Source organism: Caenorhabditis remanei, chromosome X, assembly GCF_010183535.1.
Source record: "Caenorhabditis remanei strain PX506 chromosome X, whole genome shotgun sequence".
Taxonomy (NCBI): domain Eukaryota; kingdom Metazoa; phylum Nematoda; class Chromadorea; order Rhabditida; family Rhabditidae; genus Caenorhabditis; species Caenorhabditis remanei.
This window is the reverse complement of record NC_071333.1, coordinates 3219464-3237588: the sequence shown is the minus strand read 5'-3', so window position 1 is coordinate 3237588 and position 18125 is coordinate 3219464. Positions and strand designations below refer to the sequence as shown.

Sequence of the window (18125 nt, the reverse complement as noted above, 5' to 3'; positions counted from 1 at the left end):
GAGATTTTTTGATATGGGTCGACTCAGAATTTTGCGGAAAAGAGAAAAGTCTCTTGGAGTCAGGTCCGAAAATTAGTCTAAAACGTGTTATGAGGCCTCAAAGTGTCATAAAAGGACCTATCGCATGGAATTTTTCATTATATTTCAAAATTTTTTCACGTGCACGGCGAGAGAACTATACTGAAATATAATGAACAATTCGCGTTGAAATATAATGAACAATTCCCTGCGAGAGGCCTTTTTTGACAGTTCGAGGTCTCATAACTCGTTTTAAACTAATCTTCGAACCTGGCTCCAAGAGACTTTTCGCTTTTCCGCAAAATTCTGAGTCGATTCATATCAAAAAATCTCAATTTTGGGAATACCGCAGTCCCCGTTTAAGGTCATTCACACGCTCCTACTATCGACCTCTCCAACGTTTCTCAAATTTTTGCGCAACGCTAATTTGGACGGATGCCACCACGGATCCATTACCGTCTTTAGGAGCCCACGCCTCTCCAGGTATACCCATAATGAATACTTATCCTATCAAAACCTGTGTATTTTTTTATTCTGCTACAATCCTTTTTGATAAGCGTTGTAAATTACTTTCAGAGTTTTTATCACTACAGTTTTGTGCTGTACCAGCATATAATACCAGAACTCACATTTCCAGCGTCTTAATCCGCCTCGGCAATTGTTCTCTCTAAACGGGCCATCATTCTATCGAGCATTTCTTCGTACCCGATAGCGAATGCTCGGTGTTGAGCAAAGTTCATGAGCTGTCTGTTCAGATTTCCGAGGGCAACCTGAAATATTAGTTTTTGGGTGTGAAAAAGTTTTCTTCAGCTTACACAGGCATTTAGAAGCTCTTCGCGCGAGGCGTCAGGAAAAATAAACACTGGCACGATCTCTGCCATCTGAAAAACAAGATTGATAAGTTGAAGAGTCGAAATGACATACCTGGTTCAGGATTCGTTGATCATTAGCCAATTGAAAATTGAGAAGCTGATCTTGTCGGGGAACATCCGGTGTCATTTCTGGGTATTTATTGGAAAGTTGTGATAGGACAAGCAAGTATGTAGAGGACAAAGGTATGAATCGGAAGCAGTGAGTTTTGCAAATGAATAAAAAACTGAATGATTTAGTTCCAGAAGTACGGGACACCGGAGAAAATAGTCCGAATTCGAAAAACTTTGAGGGAGAAGTGGGTATCAGAAAGCACTGTAAGTAAAATTAGTGAAAATTATCACTCAAAAGCGGTGAAATTTTTTTCCATTTTTGTTATGTTTCACGACAGGTGGCCTTATCGTTTTTTTAGGTCTCTCTTTTCCAAAAACATACAGGTAAAGAAAATACTTTCTCGAAACAAAACCACTAGAATCTAGGTAGAACAAGGACAATTCACAAGGTAGCAAGAAGACAAAATTTTTTTTGAAAAAACTGTTTTTGAAAAAATTGAAATTTCAGCAGGATGTAACTGAGACAAAAGTATGATACAATTCATTTTTAAAAAGTGCTTCACACGCGCAATTCATAGAACAGACATAAAATTTAATCAAATATTTTTTATTTGTATACTCATCAAAATAACTTTATTTTAAATAAAATATGGTTGTAGGGATTTTGTTTTAAGAACCGAAGTTTTTGAAAACACCAAAGAAATGCAAGTTTGAGCATCTGCAGTAACCCAGGTGCTGGAAGGTGGACACTAGGATTATGGACCACCGAAAGACGTGCGGTATGCAAGGACGCTCTAAGCTTCTCTCTTCATTCTTTTCCTTGCCCACTCGTGACCCTCCCGCCCCCCCCCCCCCCTCCTCTTCTCACCCAAGTTATCCTAAGGAGCAGAGGGCATCATGACAGGAGGGGAAGGGGCAATGATCTCTCGCAATTGTTTACATCAAAAACTATACCGAGCTGTCGGAAATCAGCAGATGGGTTTTTCTGTGTCGCTTAAGGGGTGTCATAAAATAACAGTATCAGAAATCACAAACTATTGAAGAATGGATCTGAATATTGTTAATAGGAATGGCGGGCAATGTTTCAAAATTCTAGAAATAGCTCTTCTTTTGGAAAAGCGAAAAATCTTGTTGCAATAGCCGGGAAAAAACTGGAAAAAAGTTGTTAAACGTATTCATACATGTTTTAAATTTCTGTGGTGGAGTTTCAGAGTTCTGTATTTCCAATATCAAAAACACTATCTTTCTATGTTGTTTTTCTGATTGCCATCAAAAAAAGATTTTAGATAAACTTTAGCAATTTTTTCAAAATAGTTTTGTTCTGTTTTAAACCTAACAACAATTTCAAGTAATGAATTATATTGAACGTTTATATTTGAAACAGAAAAAACAGAGAAAATCAATATAAATGCGATAATAGTCATGAAAAAATACATTGGGAATAAAAAAGAAGAGAGATTATCAGTAAAATGGTTGCATTATCAATTTGGGTATTATGTTTCAAAAGACGATGCGTAAAGTGTCTATCTCAAGATATATCGAACCATTTTATAGAGAAATCGAAAAAAAAGATAAATTTGTTACACGAAAACTGACACGGTATGAGGGGGGAAAAGAAGGAAAATAAGATAGCGTTGAAGCAAATTATGTGGAAATGAGAGAACTGAAACTCAAGAAATATAGCGAATCATTTTATGGAGAAATGGAAAAAAATGATTAAATTCGTAACACATTGAAAATATGAATTACAACTTTACAATAAAAAGAAATATTTATAAAAATGAACAACCGAGATGGGAGAGGGGGCAATGTAGGGAGCAATCGTATAAGAAGGAGATCATAATTATAACAAGTGTAAATGATAACCTTATAGTTGAAACACTTAAAGCTAAAGGCTGTAACAGCTTTGGAAAATTAGATTTAAAACAAATAAATTTGCGAGTTCAATATGAATTAACAAAAAAGGTATTGAATGTTGTCAGATCAATTTCTAGCGCGTCTGGCATCCCCAGCCTGAAAAACTTGTTCTTATTAGTAGAGTACTTATTCATCGAGTAGTTCAACTACTATGATCTCCTGATTTCATTTTTTGACCGTCCTGCCGACCAGAAACTTCAAAAAGGACTATAATTCTCATCACTCTTTATCAGAGCTTCTCCTCACGTATCTCATAATCGTTGAAAGTTCAAAGTTTATATCACAACTGTTTTATGCTGTACCAGCATGTAATGCCAGAACTCACATTTCCAGCTTCTCGCTGCTCTGCGGCAATCATTCTTTCTAGCATGACCACCATACCAACCAGCATTTGCTCGAATTCCATAGCAAATGCTCGGTGCTCAGCAAAGTTCATAAGTTGCTGATTTAATTCTCCGATAGCAACCCTCTACTATTACAGGTCTTACCCACGCTAACAAGGTCTCTAATGTCATTCAAGTTCTCTCGTAAAAATATCTAAACCTGCGTCTTCCTTTATTCTGTTACACTCCTTTTCTGATAAGCGTTGGAAATTATTTTCGAAATTTTTATCACTATTGTTTTATGCTGTACCAGCATACAAAACCAACACTTATATTTCCGGCTTCTCCCTCCGCTGCGGCAATTGCTCTTTCGAGCCGGACTACCATTCGAATCAAAACTTGCTCAAATTCCAGAGCAAATGCTCGGTGCTCATCGAAGTTCATGAGCTGTTGGTTCAATTCTCTGATGGCAACCTGAAATATCAGTTTTTGGTTGTTATAAAGTTTTGTTCAGCTTACACATGCATCCAGAACGTCTTCGTTTGAGGCATTGGGATCAATCAACACTGGTGCAATCTCAACCATCTGAAAAACAAGATTGATAAGTTGAAGAGTCGTGATGACTAACCTGGTCAAGGATTCGTTCAGCATCGGGATATCGAGAATCAATAAATTCTTCTTGTCGGGGAATATTCGGAGTCATCACTGGAAATTTAATATTGAAAAGTTGTGTCAGGACCAGCAATGAATGGAAAGGAATTAGTGAGTTCTGGAACTGAATAAAAAACTGAAGGATTTAATTCTAGGAGTACGGAGAAAATATTTATTTCGAATTCATATTAAAACTTTGAGAGAGAAGTGGGTATCAGTAATCGCCGTAGGTAAAATAGTGGAAAAGAATCACTCAGAAACGGAAAAAAATGGAGAATATGTAAAATGGCCTTGCTAACCAATTGATGGAAATTTCGGAGATTTCAGAAAGGGAATGAATTCGGAGACACTGGAAATGAGTAGCTTGATTATCATTCCAGATATATGATCGAGAAAAAATTAGACCAACTATAAATTAAACAGTTAAGACACATTGGGCGACGGGAAGAACAGGTTCGCTGAATCTGGGTATCAAAAATTGGAAGACAGAAGGTGTCATTTATAAAATTATAAAGTTATAAAAAAGAAAAAGTTTGGTTTTGAACCTACAGTTCCGAATAGAAAAGAGGTAGAGAGAGGCGATCAGAGTAGGAGGTAGAAAAACATTAATGATACAAGATAACACAGAGGCAAATAACCTTTTGTTCCAAAGTCAGAATCAGTAATTAAAACAGGAAAAAACAAATGTATTTTTGAACAAGTTCGAAAAGAACCGTATTTCCAAAATTAGAATTAAAAAATCATGAATCAGTCATCGACGTTTTCGTTGTTCTCTTGGCCCTCTCCGTTGTGCTCCTGGTTCTCGTGGTTTTCCACCTGGCCCTTAAAATTAGATTATAATATAATCAAAAATTAGATAAACATGTTTAAAAAAACTTTAATTTTCAACTTCTATTTTTCTTACCTACAACCAGTATGTTCAGTCCAATGGTGAGTGTGTCTACTATGTAGCAATTGCTCGATTCCTATTGCCCTCTCTCTCATTTGATCGTACCACATTAGTAGGCGGTTCAAGAGACCGATTCGCCAAGGAAAAAAGTTTTATTCATACATGTCAATTCGGAAGAAACGGGACGACACGGGTTGGCTCTTACTTATCTCATTTTTATGAACTGAAAAACATGCAAAAACATCAACGAGTTCTATATCCTACTACGGACCGGGTGGCAAATTGTTAATGTACCGCGGGACGGAATAAAATGTCAAAAAGCGCAAAAAGACGCTAAAAATCATTCTATCCCCGCCCGCGGTACATTGATCACTAGCCATCTGGCCCGTAGTATGTCACAGATATAGCTCGCTGAAATTTCAATAATTAAAAAGTTTTTCAGCTTATAAAGTTCAGTTTGAATAGAGTTACGCGCCGGTCTATGTTGGCCCAATACGGCCCGGTTGACAAGTATGGTTTCATTACTGTCAGAAAGTATTAATAAACTTACGAATGCGGCAATACGGTCTCTGGCCCGGGATGTCGAAGTTCACAAACACTGCCACAAGTTGCTGGATCTGAATGAAATTTACATGATGGATAAGATGATTATCAGTTTACCTGCCGAAAAATCAGCATTCAATCATCTCTTTGAACTAGGTCATTGATGAGAGGGGGGCATTGCACTCCGAAGCTCTTTAATACTATTAATAAAAATGTTAAAACAGCTTATGAATGAAAAATTACAATACAAAGGCTAATAACCTTTTATTTCAGAGTCTGAACAACGGTGCTTATGACAGGTTTACAAATTTTATTCCGATAAAAAGAAATCGTTACAAAAACCTTTGAATAACAATTATTGTGGATCACCCACGATGGCGATCTCTTCTGCGATTGTTCCCAGCGTTCTCATGGCCCTGAAAAATTCAATATAGAGTAGTCAAATACAAATTTGATGTACAATTTCTCAAATATCAACACTTCAAACTATAATTTCGATCCCCCCCCCCCCGTTTTTCTCACCTCTGGTGGGTTTTGAGCCAATCCTAACACTCGGACCATTGGCTCAACGACAAGTTGGTGAACTTGCATTGCTCTCCGTTGCCATCCTTCAACACGCATCAATTGGCGATTAAGGGCTACGATTCGAAGCTGAAACAAATTTCTAATTCGTTCGTTTGATTTTTTATTAACTCACAACTGCATTAACTCGTACTCTGAATGTGGTGTCTGGGTGCATAAACACTTCCACGATTTGCAGGATCTGATTAACAAAATAAATTGATGTAAGTAGAATAGTAACTCACCTGCTGATAGATCTGCGCACCATCGTTTACTGGGTTTTCTCGATCGAGGAGAGGAATCATTGTACTCTGAAAGTTTTCATTATAGAGTAGTTCGGCGTAGGGTCAATAATTCGGAACTTCTTTTTTATAATTTTCTGGACGGTACGACAGTTTATATTCAAGCTACAAGACTTTAAATGCTGAACAGGGTTCTCGGCACTACTCAATTCTCCGGCGGAATATTAAACGTAGTAATTTGAAAACTCGCTGAAGTTTTTGAAAATTCCGATGTTTTGACAACATTTCTATTGTAAATTGATAGAGAGAAGAAAACAAAAGGTGGAGGAGTGTGTGTTTTGTTTATTGGTTGCTGCGCAAACTGGAAAGAATAAAAGCAAGATACAGATGTAGACACAAGAGGGGACCGATGTAAGAAACACAACTGGCTGAGTAGACGCAGAGAAACTTTTCAAAAACTGGATACTAAATGCTGTATCACACATAATAAAACACATATCTGTATTATTTAATCGTAGTCAGAAAATATCGGGAAATAGAGAAAAATGGGAATGAAATCATTTTTGAGTGAAAAAAAATTAGAAAAATTATTTTTTCCAAAATTTAAATGTTTTAATGTTCGTGAGGAGCAAAACTCAAGACACGTTTTTGATACATGTTTCAACAGATTTGGAGCATTTTTTGATGAGTTATGCAGATTTTCTCGTGACCACTACTTTTGACTTCTGGAGCTCTGGCACCAGGGTTGGGAAATTCCGGGCTGGCCCGGCCCGGCCCGGCCCGTCAGCCCGGCCCGGCCCGGCTCGGCCCGCCCGGGCCGGGCCGGGCTGACAGAAATTTTTTGCCGGCCCGGCCCGGTCGGCCCGGTCAGCCCGGATTCAAAAAATGTGCTCATTTTTTTCACATATTTTTTTCGAAATTTTCATTAAAAAATGATCAAAATGCTCCAAAATTCTCGTACACTTCAGTTTTTTTATCGATATTCCAAAACATAGTCGAAAATTCGACTTTTTGCAAAAAAAACTGAAAAATTTTTCAATAAATTTCAAATTTCTACAGGAGCCGGGCCGGGGCGGGCCGGGCCGGCTTGGCCCGGAATTTCCCAACCCTGTCTGGCACGATGGTCAGAGTTTAAGAAACCGATTTAACATAATTTTTTGTTTATTTAGATTGTTTTTAACATTTTGAAACAAAAAATTCAATAACTCCAAAAGAAAAACAAAAAGTTTTTTTCGAATTTTCAACTCAAGATCAGGAAAAGTCGATTATCGAAAAAATCAGTGATGGAAGTTTTTCAAAAAACATATTACCTTATTGCTGAATACTTTGGCTACCTTTCAAAAAAAAGTTTAGACAAAACGGACATGATTCAGCTGAGTTACACATAAAAGTATGAAGGGGTGCTCACTTATGCTCGCTACTGTAATAAAAGCCGAAAATTGGTTTCAAATTGAGATATGAAATGAGAAATGGTGAAATAAAACAAAATCTAGATGTATGTTCACTGATAACAAAAAATAGAATATTCAATACAATAGTGATAAAATGTGAAAGACATTGTGAATCTTTTTCAGAGACTCATCTATCCTAGCTAACTTATTCAAACAACCTATTAATCAACTGAAAACAGAAAAAAGAAAAAGTTTAGCTGATTTCAAAGATTGTAGCTTTTCAAAGAAAATTTAGAGGTCGTTAGTAGTACGTTAAGAAAGAGAAGGTGCCAGAGAAAGTGGACATAGATTCAAATGTGAATGACGCAGAGATTTGGAGGCCACTGGACAATGAGAGGAGAAGAAGGCGGGAAAACATATATTTGAAGTCTTATTGAAAGGTTATGAAAGAGAAAACAAAAGGAGAAGATGATAGACGATAAAACGTTTTATTCAAATCGAGAGTCGTTGAGGAAGTGATAAAGTAGTAAGAGAACATGGAAAAAGAAAAATGGTGATAAGACGATTAATTAAAAAATTGAAAATTGAGATTGACCGAAGATTTCGAATGGTGGAATTAAAAACTTCGAAAAACAGCACGTGGTTCAAAAAAAAAGAATAACAAACAGAGTAGTGAGGGAAAAATAAATTGCAAGATGATGGGACATTTCATTATTGTGTGGATATTAACACCATACATGTCGAACAAAATCATCTCGGATCTTGTTTTGATGTTCAGCGCCACCGAAGTGATTGTTTTTGAATTTGAGATGAATATTGTCATTTTTTTTGTAAAAATCATAATTCTTGGATAGTTTCCGTATTTTAGTGAAAAACATTGAGTTTATCAAAATTTTTCTAAAAACAGAAGAGGGGGACGATATGGGTGGCAAAACAACAAGATGAAATTAGATATATAAAATTGCTGAGAGATTTTAAATGACTGCTGCGTTGAACATTATTTCTGAAATAAAAACAAGAAATATGGATGAATAAGAAAGGCGCCTTATTCATAACGTAACTCCGCCAAGCTCCAAAAAGAGAAAGTTGATAACTTATCGCATTCCTCGAACTTTTTTCGAATAAAGCAAATGTGTCCTTGCACCTGCCCACTCAAGACATAACAGCACTGACAAGTTGTCTTCGTAGCCGTGTTCCAATGAGCTGAAAAAACTCCAAAAATGATAGGATGTGTATGGGGATTCAACAACCAACAATTAGAGTTAGAAAAAACCATACAAAATGATATTAAAAAAAATTTGGCCTTAATCGGGATTGAACCCCTACCCCCATCGGAACCGAAAAAATTTCATTTTTTACCCAAAAAACTTTATATTCGACTTTTGAACCAGTAAACCATCAAACCACCGGAACCACAAAAAATTTTTCAAAAAAAATTTTTTAAACAAAAAATTCTTCAGAAATAAATTTCTTTAAAAAAATTTTTTTTTACTTCAAAAAAAATTTTCAAAAAAAAAACTTCGAAAAAAACTTCAAAAAAGTTTTCTCCGCGAGAGATGCGCTGGCGCTGATCCGCCCGCATTCATATACACAATCGACTCTCGTCATCAATGTGGCCGGCATAGCTCAACTGGTAAAGCGGCCGGCCACCGATCGTCGAGCGGATGGTTGAGGGTTCGATTCACCCCGGTGGCGCAAGATGGGGATCCACCCCCCGGATCAAGAGTGGAGAGGAAGATAGGCCGACCAGTCAAATGCAACGACCTGATGGCCCCGGGGCGCCGGATTTCATGATCAACACCGAAGAGGACATATTACAATGGATGGAGATCAACACCGAAGCCGTATTACGGAGGAATGGAGAATATGGGGAAAAGCCATGTAATGACTAAATATGAAAGAAGTAAAAAGAATAAAGAAAGGTTGAAAAAAGAAAACAAACCAAAAAAATTTTTTTTGACACAGCTTCAAAAAAAAGTTGCACTAGAAAAAATCAAAACTTCACACGAAGAAAAACTCGATAGGAAAAGTTACATTCATAACCAATGTGTAGTTATTCTGGACTTTGATAGGTCTACATCATACTTGCAAAATAACGGCCCGGCCCGGCCCGGAGTCAAAAAATGAGCACAATTTTTTCACAAAATTTTTCGAATTTTTTTTTGAAATTTTCATCTAAAATAGTCAAAAATCCTATGTAAACTTGAGTTTTATCGATATGTAAAAACATAGTCGAAAATTCGACTTTTTTGCAAAAAAATCAAAAAAAATTTCAAAAAAGTTCAAATTTTCAAATTTTGTACTGTGACCCGGGCCGGTGAAAATTCTCAAATCGGCCCGGCCCGGCCCGTTGCAAGCATGGTCTACATCAAAAAACGGAATTTATCTTCATTGATGGATGAAAATCAAGCAATACCTTTTTATTCGGGTCAGTTTTGTGAGTGGGCGGAGTTTATTCCTGGAGGGAGGGGCTAATTTTTGGTCCTTCACTTTTCTTGCGGACAGTATGAACAAAGAAAATTGTGAGTAATATTATGGGATTTTTTAGAAAACAAGATGGCACATCATTGAAAACAGAGAGTTTCAAAGAAAAAGTGGGTAGATACAACCATAGTTGTCAAGGCCCGGCCCGGGCCGGTAGAAAATTTTCAAGGCCCGGCCCGGCCCGAAGGCCCGGCTTCAAAAAATGACCCTTTTTTTCTCAATTTTTTTTTCGAAATTTTTTCAATTTTTCATCGGAAATGTGTCCATTTTTGACTATTTTTCAGAATTTCTTCTAATTCTGACTGATAGTCGAAAATTTGACTTTTTCGCGAAAAAATTCAAAAAAATTTGAAAAATTTGAAAAAATTTGAAAATTTGACTTTCGCGCCAATTTGCCCGGGCCTTCGGGCCGGGCCCTGATTTCGCCGACAAGGCCCGGCCCGGCCCGGGCCGGGCCTTGACAACTATGGATACAACAAGGTCCATTTTCGATATTTCTTCCAGCGGTTTAAATCTGAAAAATATCTATTTTAGGAACCATCAAAAATCTTGATCCTGTGGAACTGTTTACTGAAAATACCCCGAAATAACAGTTTTCATTTATGTCAACTCAATAAGAAAAACAGAACAATTAGGTGAAACATGAATGATAAGAATGTGAATTAGTTTGAGTGACCAACGGAACGGAGATTTACATTTAGACAAGGTTTGTTTGAAATAAACTGGATTCAATATATGAAAAATAATGATAGAAGAGAACTAAACTAATCGAGCATGAATCGAAACATTTTGAAGACGTCTTTGAACAATCGATTGCTGACGACGATAAATGAGGTATGGAGTGTTTAGAACTTCTATAGCCTCGTTCAAGTAATATCAGAAAATTTAAAGATTTAAAGGGAACTGGAATCACGGCGGTTGAAATGGTATGAAGTTGAAAAAAAATCCAGGCGATGATACCACGCTCAGGCCAAGTGACAAGTAGTTGGAAGCTGGAAACGAAAGTTTTTAATGTATTTTCTCCCTCTATTTCTCTACCAGAGTTTTCAGTAATCCTTACTTTAGTTTTCAGTAATCCATCATCATCGAGTTTAAATGAACAGTGCGTGTGCTTCAGCATATTGAACGCTTTCAGACGATTCTCATCCACACCAAGCCCACGTCGACCTAAATAAAAAGTCTCGTAACATTAGTCATGTATTGGCGTGTCTTATCTCGTCAAAGATTTGTTTCTTTTTGTTCTTCTTTGCGGTGATATGCCATCTGAGCATTTTCATGATACACAGTCCTTCAAAGTGATAATGCGCACAACAGACATAGCTGGCGCGCTTTCCGTTTTTTAAAGTTTAGCGTCGCCTCCCTTTAAATTCTACAGTAACCCGAAATTCAATTAATTGAGCTTGCGAGCAAAATTACCGAGTTCTATAATAAAACGAGTGAATTAGTCGAAAAAAAAAGGTGTAGAAGTGAACATGTGCCCATCAAACCGTGATATACAGCTTTTCAACGCCAAAAAGTCAGTTTTATTTTTTTTTGGAGACACAAAAAACTCTCAAATTTTCAATAATAAGTTCATTTCTCCTGCTATTTAAGTCTTTACAACTGCTGTTATGCTTTTTTGAAGCCTTTCAAGTACTTCTAGACCGAAAAATTAACAAAAACAGAATTTTTGGAAAAAAGTTGAACTTAAAAATTGATCCAATAATTCCAGTTCTGAATATTATAACACGTATTTAGGCTTAAAATGTTCGCAACAGTCATCTTCATAAATGTTACTAAACGAGAACAAATGAAATCACTCAATTTTTTCGTATTCCTTCTGAAAGTGGCAAAAAATGGGTTTTTCAGTTGATTTTCTTTAAAGTCTTTCAACTTTTTTATTTTTCGACAATGTAAGAGAAGGTTACACTCAAACGATGTATTTTTGTCCGCAGAACATTTGTTACTTCTTTTGAACCAGCGAAAACGCTGAAATTTCGAGAAATCGGTGAAAAATTGGGTTTTAAGCTGAAAAACGAGAATCGCGCCAGCGATCGTCGCAATTGCGCTCCGTCGCGGATTATCACTTTGAAGGACTGTGTGATATTCTTGCTCATCGCCAAAACCGTCAGCGAAGACGAACACCTGAAAATCACGTTTGATTAAAAAGGCCTGATTAACAGTCGTTTCGTGAGGTTTTTGATGGCTCCTGCGTAAGCTCTTACTTTCGTTATACAGATATTATCGATCAAATCCTTGTTTTACTGTTAGAAACACTAACGGGCTGTCGGCGTAAAAGAGTTCGAACATGTTAAAAAGTTCGAAGATAAAATTCGAGTTAATGGTCCGCACGAACTGAAACTTCACCTTTTTCCTACTGGTGTTAACTTGCCAACCTGAAATCAATCCTCACTTTCTCTCAAAACGCGAGAAAAGTTGAAACTTGTTGTTTGATATGTAAAGATACACTGTCTATCTGAATTTTGGTGTTTTTTTGGGGGAAAAATCATTTTCATGACCTCTAACTGGCAATTCTGTCATTTAATGCATTACCAATTCAAGTTTGACACCTGCTCATTAAAAAATGAAATTCTCACAAAATTTGAGCTTGAAAATGCTTGTTTGATCTGAAAATCGACTGAAAGATTACTTTCACAGAAGTTTGGACGGTTTCAGTCAATTTCTGTCATCTGATCGTATCATTCTGTGGAATTGAAAAACAGCTATTTGACAAAATTCGAATTTTCTCGTATGGCTCCAACTTTTCAAAATTTTGATATCCCTACCCCCCCCCCCCACTTTTATGGACTTACCGGATATGGTAATCGTACATTTCACATTTTTTGAACATTTCGAAAAAATTGATGTTCTCGAACTTTTAAGTACTGGTCGTATCATTATGTGGAGCAATGTACTTACTGACTGCTGCGTTGAACATTATTTCTAAAATAGAAACAAGTAATATGGATGAATAAGAAAGGCGCCTTATTCATAACGTAACTCCGCCAAGCTCCAAAAGGAGAAAGTTGATAACTTATCGCATTCCTCGAACTTTTTTCAGAAAGCTGAATGAAATTTCGAAGAAAGCAAATGTGTCCTCGCACCTGCCTACTCAAGACATAACAGAGCACGGACAAGTTGTCTTCGTAGCCGTGTTCCAATAAACTGAAAAAACTCTAAAAATGACAGGATGTGTTCTTGGTTCTGCCTTCACTCTTCCAGTGGACCTCTTACCACGGCTCTGCAAATGATAAGGTCACCTGTCCTTGTGTATCCTCCTGACTCTTCTGAACAACTGTCCTCCTTATCCTTGATTGATGACTGATCTCGTCGGTTACGACAATGGGGATTCAACAACCAACAACTAGAGCTAGAAAAAACCATACAAAATGATATTTAAAAAATTTGGCCTCAATCGGGATTGAACTCTTAACCCCATCGGAACCGAAAAAAAATTCATATTTTACCCAAAAAACTTTATATTCGACTTCTGAACCACTAAACCATCAAACCATCGGAACCACAAAAAATTTTCAAAAAACTTTCCAAAAATATCTTTTTAACAAAAATTTCTTCAGAAATAAATTTCTTTAAAAATTTTTTTTTTACTTCAAAAAAAATTTTCAAAAAAAAACTTCGAAAAAAACTTCAAAAAAGTTTTCTCCGCGAGAGATGCGCTGGCGCTGATCCGCCCGCCTTCATATACGCAATCAACTCTCGTCATCAATGTGGCCGGCATAGCTCAACTGGTAAAGCGGCCGGCCACCGATCGTCGAGCGGATGGTTGATGGTTCGATTCCCCCCGGTGGCGCATGATGGGGATCCACCCCCCGGATCAAGAGTGGAGAGGAAGATAGGCCGACCAGTCAAATGCAACGACCTGATGGCCCCGGGGCGCCGGATTTCATGATCAACACCGAAGAGGACATATTACAATGGATGGAGATCAACACCGAAGCCGTATTACGGAGGAATGGAGAATATGGGGAAAAGCCATGTAATGACTAAATATGAAAGAAGTAAAAAGAATAAAGAAAGGTTGAAAAAAGAAAACAAACCAAAAAAATTTTTTTTGACACAGCTTCAAAAAAAAGTTCCACTAGAAAATATCAAAACTTCACACGAAGAAAAACTCGATAGGAAAAGTTACATTCATAACCGATGTGTAGTTATTCTGGACTTTGATAGGTCTACATCATACTTGCAAAATAACGGCCCGGCCCGGCCCGGAGTCAAAAATGAGCACAATTTTTTCACAAAATTTTTCGAATTTTTTTTTGAAATTTTTATCTAAAATAGTCAAAAATCCTATGTAAACTTGAGTTTTATCGATATGTAAAAACATAGTCGAAAATTCGACTTTTTTGCAAAAAAATCAAAAAAAATTTCAAAAAAGTTCAATTTTTCAAATTTTGTACTGTGACCCGGGCCGGTGAAAATTCTCAAATCGGCCCGGCCCGGCCCGTTGCAAGCAGTGTGTGGTTTCAAGACCGCTTCGAGAAATTTCCCGAAAATTTTCTCGAGAAATTTCTCGAAAAAGTATCGAGAAATTTCCCGATAAATTTTATCGATACTTTCCCGATACTTTCTCGAGAAATTTATCGAGACGTTTCTCGAAAAAGTATCGAGACTTTTTTGATCACAAAAGTATCGATACTTTCTCGATACTTTTCTCGAAAATTGATGGTATCGAGACCCGGAGTTTCGATAATTTCCCGATAAATCAAACAGTCTGCAGTGTGTTTTGAAACCGGACGTTTCGAAACCGGTCATTTCGCAACCGGACGTTTTGAAACCGGACGTTTCGAAACCGGCCATTTCGCAACCGGTCATTTCGCAACCGGACGTTTCGAAACCGGCTATTTCGCAACCGGACGTTTCGAAACCGGCCATTTCGCAACCGGTCATTTCGCAACCGGACGTTTCGAAACCGGCTATTTCGCAACCGGACGTTTTGAAACCGGACGTTTCGAAACCGGCCATTTCGCAACCGGTCATTTCGCAACTGGACATTTCGAAACCGGTCATTTCGCAACTGGACATTTCGAAACCGGCCGTTACTCAACCGTTTCAGAACGTCTGGTTGCAAAATGGCCGGTTTCAAAACATTCGGTTGCGAAATGACCGGTTTCAAAACGTCCGGTTGCGAAATGACCGGTTTTGAAACGTCCGGTTTCAAAACACACTGAAGAAAAATAACACTGTTGACAAAGTACAACTTCCCGGGAAAAGTATCGAGACGTCTCGAAAGTATCGAGAAAGTATCGAGAAATCATTCAAAATTTCTCGAGAAAGTATCGATACTTTCGAGAAATATCGAGAAAGTTTCGAAAAATTTTCGAGAAATTTTTCCCGGGAAATTTCTCTATAATTTCTCGAAATGGGCTAGTATCGAGAAAGTCATATCGATACTTACACACTGGTTGCAAGCATGGTCTACATCAAAAAACGGAATTTATCTTCATTGATGGATGAAAATCAAGAAATACCTTTTTATTCGGGTCAGTTTTGTGAGTGGGCGGAGTTTATTCCTGGAGGGAGGGGCTAATGTTTGGTCCTTCACTTTTCTTGCGGACAGTATGAACAAAGAAAATTGTGAGTAATATTATGGGATTTTTTAGAAAACAAGATGGCACATCATTGAAAACAGAGAGTTTCAAAGAAAAAGTGGGTGGAGACAACAAGGTCCATTTTCGATATTTCTTCCAGCGGTTTAAATCTGAAAAATATTTGTTTTTAGAACCATCAAAAATCTTGATCCTGTGGAACTGTTTACTGAAAATACCCCGAAATAACAGTTTTCATTTATGTCAACTCAAGAAGAAAAACAGAACAATTAGGTGAAACATGAATGATAAGAATGTGAATTAGTTTGAGTGACCAACGGAACGGAGATTTACATTTAGACAAGGTTTGTTTGAAATAAACTGGATTCAATATATGTAAAATAATGATAGAAGAGAACTAAACTAATCGAGCATGAATCGAAACATTTTGAAGACGTCTTTGAACAATCGATTGCTGACGACGATAAATGAGGTATGGAGTGTTTAGAACTTCTATAGCCTCGTTCAAGTAATAGCAGAAAATTTAAAGACTATAAAAAATAGACGGGAACAAAAATAGAGGTAACAGGGGTTGGAACTGGAATCACGGCGGTTGAAATGGTATGAAGTTGAAAAAAAATCGGAGCGATGATACCACGTTCAGAGCACGTGACAAGTAGTTGGAAGCTGGAAACAAAGGTTTTTAATGTATTTTCTCTTCTATTTCTCAACCAGAGTTTTCAGTAATCCTTACTTTAGTTTTCAGTAATCCATCATCATCGAGTTTAAATGAGCAGTGTGTGTGCTTCAGCATATTGAACGCTTTCAGAAGATTCTTATCCACACCAAGCCCACGTCGACCTAAATAAGAAGTCTCGTAACATTAGATTATGTACTGGCGTATCTCACCTTGTCAAATATTTATTTCTTCTTGTTCTTCTTCGTAGTGATATGCCATCTGACATTGAGCATTTTCATAATATTCTTCCTCATCGCCAAAACCACAAGCGAAGACGAACACCTGAAAAACCACTGTTCGAATTTGGATTTGAACTACAAGCAGTTATCACTTAGATTCTATCAGATTCAGACCAACATACCTGACCACCACTGTTCACACAATCAGTATCATAAAATTTTTTCGAGCTTTTCGTCGTCTTCCTCCTTTTCCATGGGAGCATAAAAACAAGAAATTCATCACATTCAGAAATGCCTTAATATTAATATCGTCACACGAGACAACACTATTATTGTAACAATCTCAATCACTGAAAATTTTGAAACCGATTTCTGTTTATCACTTATGTCAATTATTCTTCAAACTGCTAGAAAACGGATAATTTTGCAGAAGTAGTATTTTTGCACCAAAACTTTTTTAGAGTGGGATTTCATTTTTTTTTTCATCTGAAGTTGTTTGAATGTTTAAAGGAGGACTGAAGTCATATTATTTTATTTCAGAAAATTCTGAACAACTTTCATCATTGGAGCATGTGCTAAAAATCGCTCTAAACACCCTAAATTCACGTTTTCCCGGCTGAAATTGAGCTTTCGTGGAAGAGTTTTGGGACCGAGGTTCCGACAATCGCGCGGCCGCGTAGTCCTCTCGGACAAGTTTTTTTTCTCAATTTCGCGTTTTTTTTCTTGTCTTTTCAGAGTGTTTTCGTCGATTTTTTCTTAGATTTCATCGTTTTTTCGACAAAATATTACTTGAAAATGCATTATTGACAATATTTATATGTATTTTATACGATTATTTGACTTTTTGAACAGAAATCGTTTGATTTACACAGTAAATTTTTCTTTTCGTCTGTTTTTTCCTTTGTTGTATGAATTTTGTCGTTTTTCAGATTCAGAAGAACTCGCAAGCAGCCACTCGACGTGGAAATCTCCAATTTTCTTCATTTTTGTGTTAATTTGTTTCAGAACTATTGATTTCTCTCCGCCAATATTTCATTTCAGAGTGATCGCTCTCGATGGAAATCCGTCGGACTCTCCGCCAAACTGTCGACGATTTCGACATCGTCTTCAACAAGGAGAACAACGAAATTAGTCGTGTTAGTTTCAGAATTTACTATTGTTGCTCTCTACGCCTAAAATTCCAGATCCCCGCAACACGAAGAGAAGATTGCGCCGACCCGAGAGACAATACAAGGAAAAGAGTTTAAAGGAATGCTGAATGAAGAAAGAAAACGATAATTGAAAAAATCTTTATCTAAAATGTCAATTATCTGCTTGGAATGTTAATAAAGCCAATTTCTTAATAAATTCTGCAGAAGTGGGCCATTTTTTTTGTCGTCATTGCCATTACATTTTTCTTTCCTTCAGTCGAATTGTGTTGCGGGGATCTGGAATTTTAGGCGTAGAGAGCAACAATAGTAAATTCTGAAACTAACACGACTAATTTCGTTGTTCTCCTTGTTGAAGACGATGTCGAAATCGTCGACAGTTTGGCGGAGAGTCTGACGGATTTCCATCGAGAGCGATCACTCTGAAATGAAATATTGGCGGAGAGAAATCAATAGTTCTGAAACAAACTAACACAAAAATAAAGAAAATTCATGATTTGAACGTCTAGTGGCTGCTTTCGGGTCGTTTTGAATCTGAAAAACAACAAAATTCATACATTAAACGAAAAGACAGACGAAAATAAAAATTTAC

The 18125-nt window shown here is 37.1% G+C and overlaps 4 protein-coding genes across 4 annotated transcripts; 1 reads left to right on the top strand and 3 right to left on the bottom strand.

Moving 5' to 3' along the window:
* Positions 1–659: 659 nt before the first annotated feature.
* GCK72_022618 (uncharacterized protein) lies at positions 660–1017 on the bottom strand (the record flags this gene model as incomplete). Its single annotated transcript, XM_003095467.2, has 3 exons — positions 660–788; positions 834–899; positions 943–1017. 3 exons carry the CDS (start codon positions 1015–1017, stop codon positions 660–662), a joined length of 270 nt encoding a protein of 89 aa, XP_003095515.2.
* Positions 1018–3472: 2455 nt separating this feature from the next.
* Positions 3473–3884, bottom strand: GCK72_022617 (uncharacterized protein; the record flags this gene model as incomplete). Its single annotated transcript, XM_053734941.1, has 3 exons — positions 3473–3655; positions 3701–3766; positions 3810–3884. 3 exons carry the CDS (start codon positions 3882–3884, stop codon positions 3473–3475), a joined length of 324 nt encoding a protein of 107 aa, XP_053578507.1.
* A 1745-nt stretch (positions 3885–5629) lies between these two features.
* Positions 5630–6130, bottom strand: GCK72_022616 (uncharacterized protein; the record flags this gene model as incomplete). The annotated part of the gene is made up of 4 exons (XM_003095437.2): positions 5630–5680; positions 5787–5915; positions 5962–6027; positions 6071–6130. 4 exons carry the CDS (start codon positions 6128–6130, stop codon positions 5630–5632), a joined length of 306 nt encoding a protein of 101 aa, XP_003095485.2.
* Positions 6131–9122: 2992 nt separating this feature from the next.
* Positions 9123–9350, top strand: GCK72_022615 (uncharacterized protein; the record flags this gene model as incomplete). Its single annotated transcript, XM_053734940.1, has 1 exon — positions 9123–9350. One exon carries the CDS (start codon positions 9123–9125, stop codon positions 9348–9350), a length of 228 nt encoding a protein of 75 aa, XP_053578506.1.
* Positions 9351–18125: the final 8775 nt, after the last annotated feature.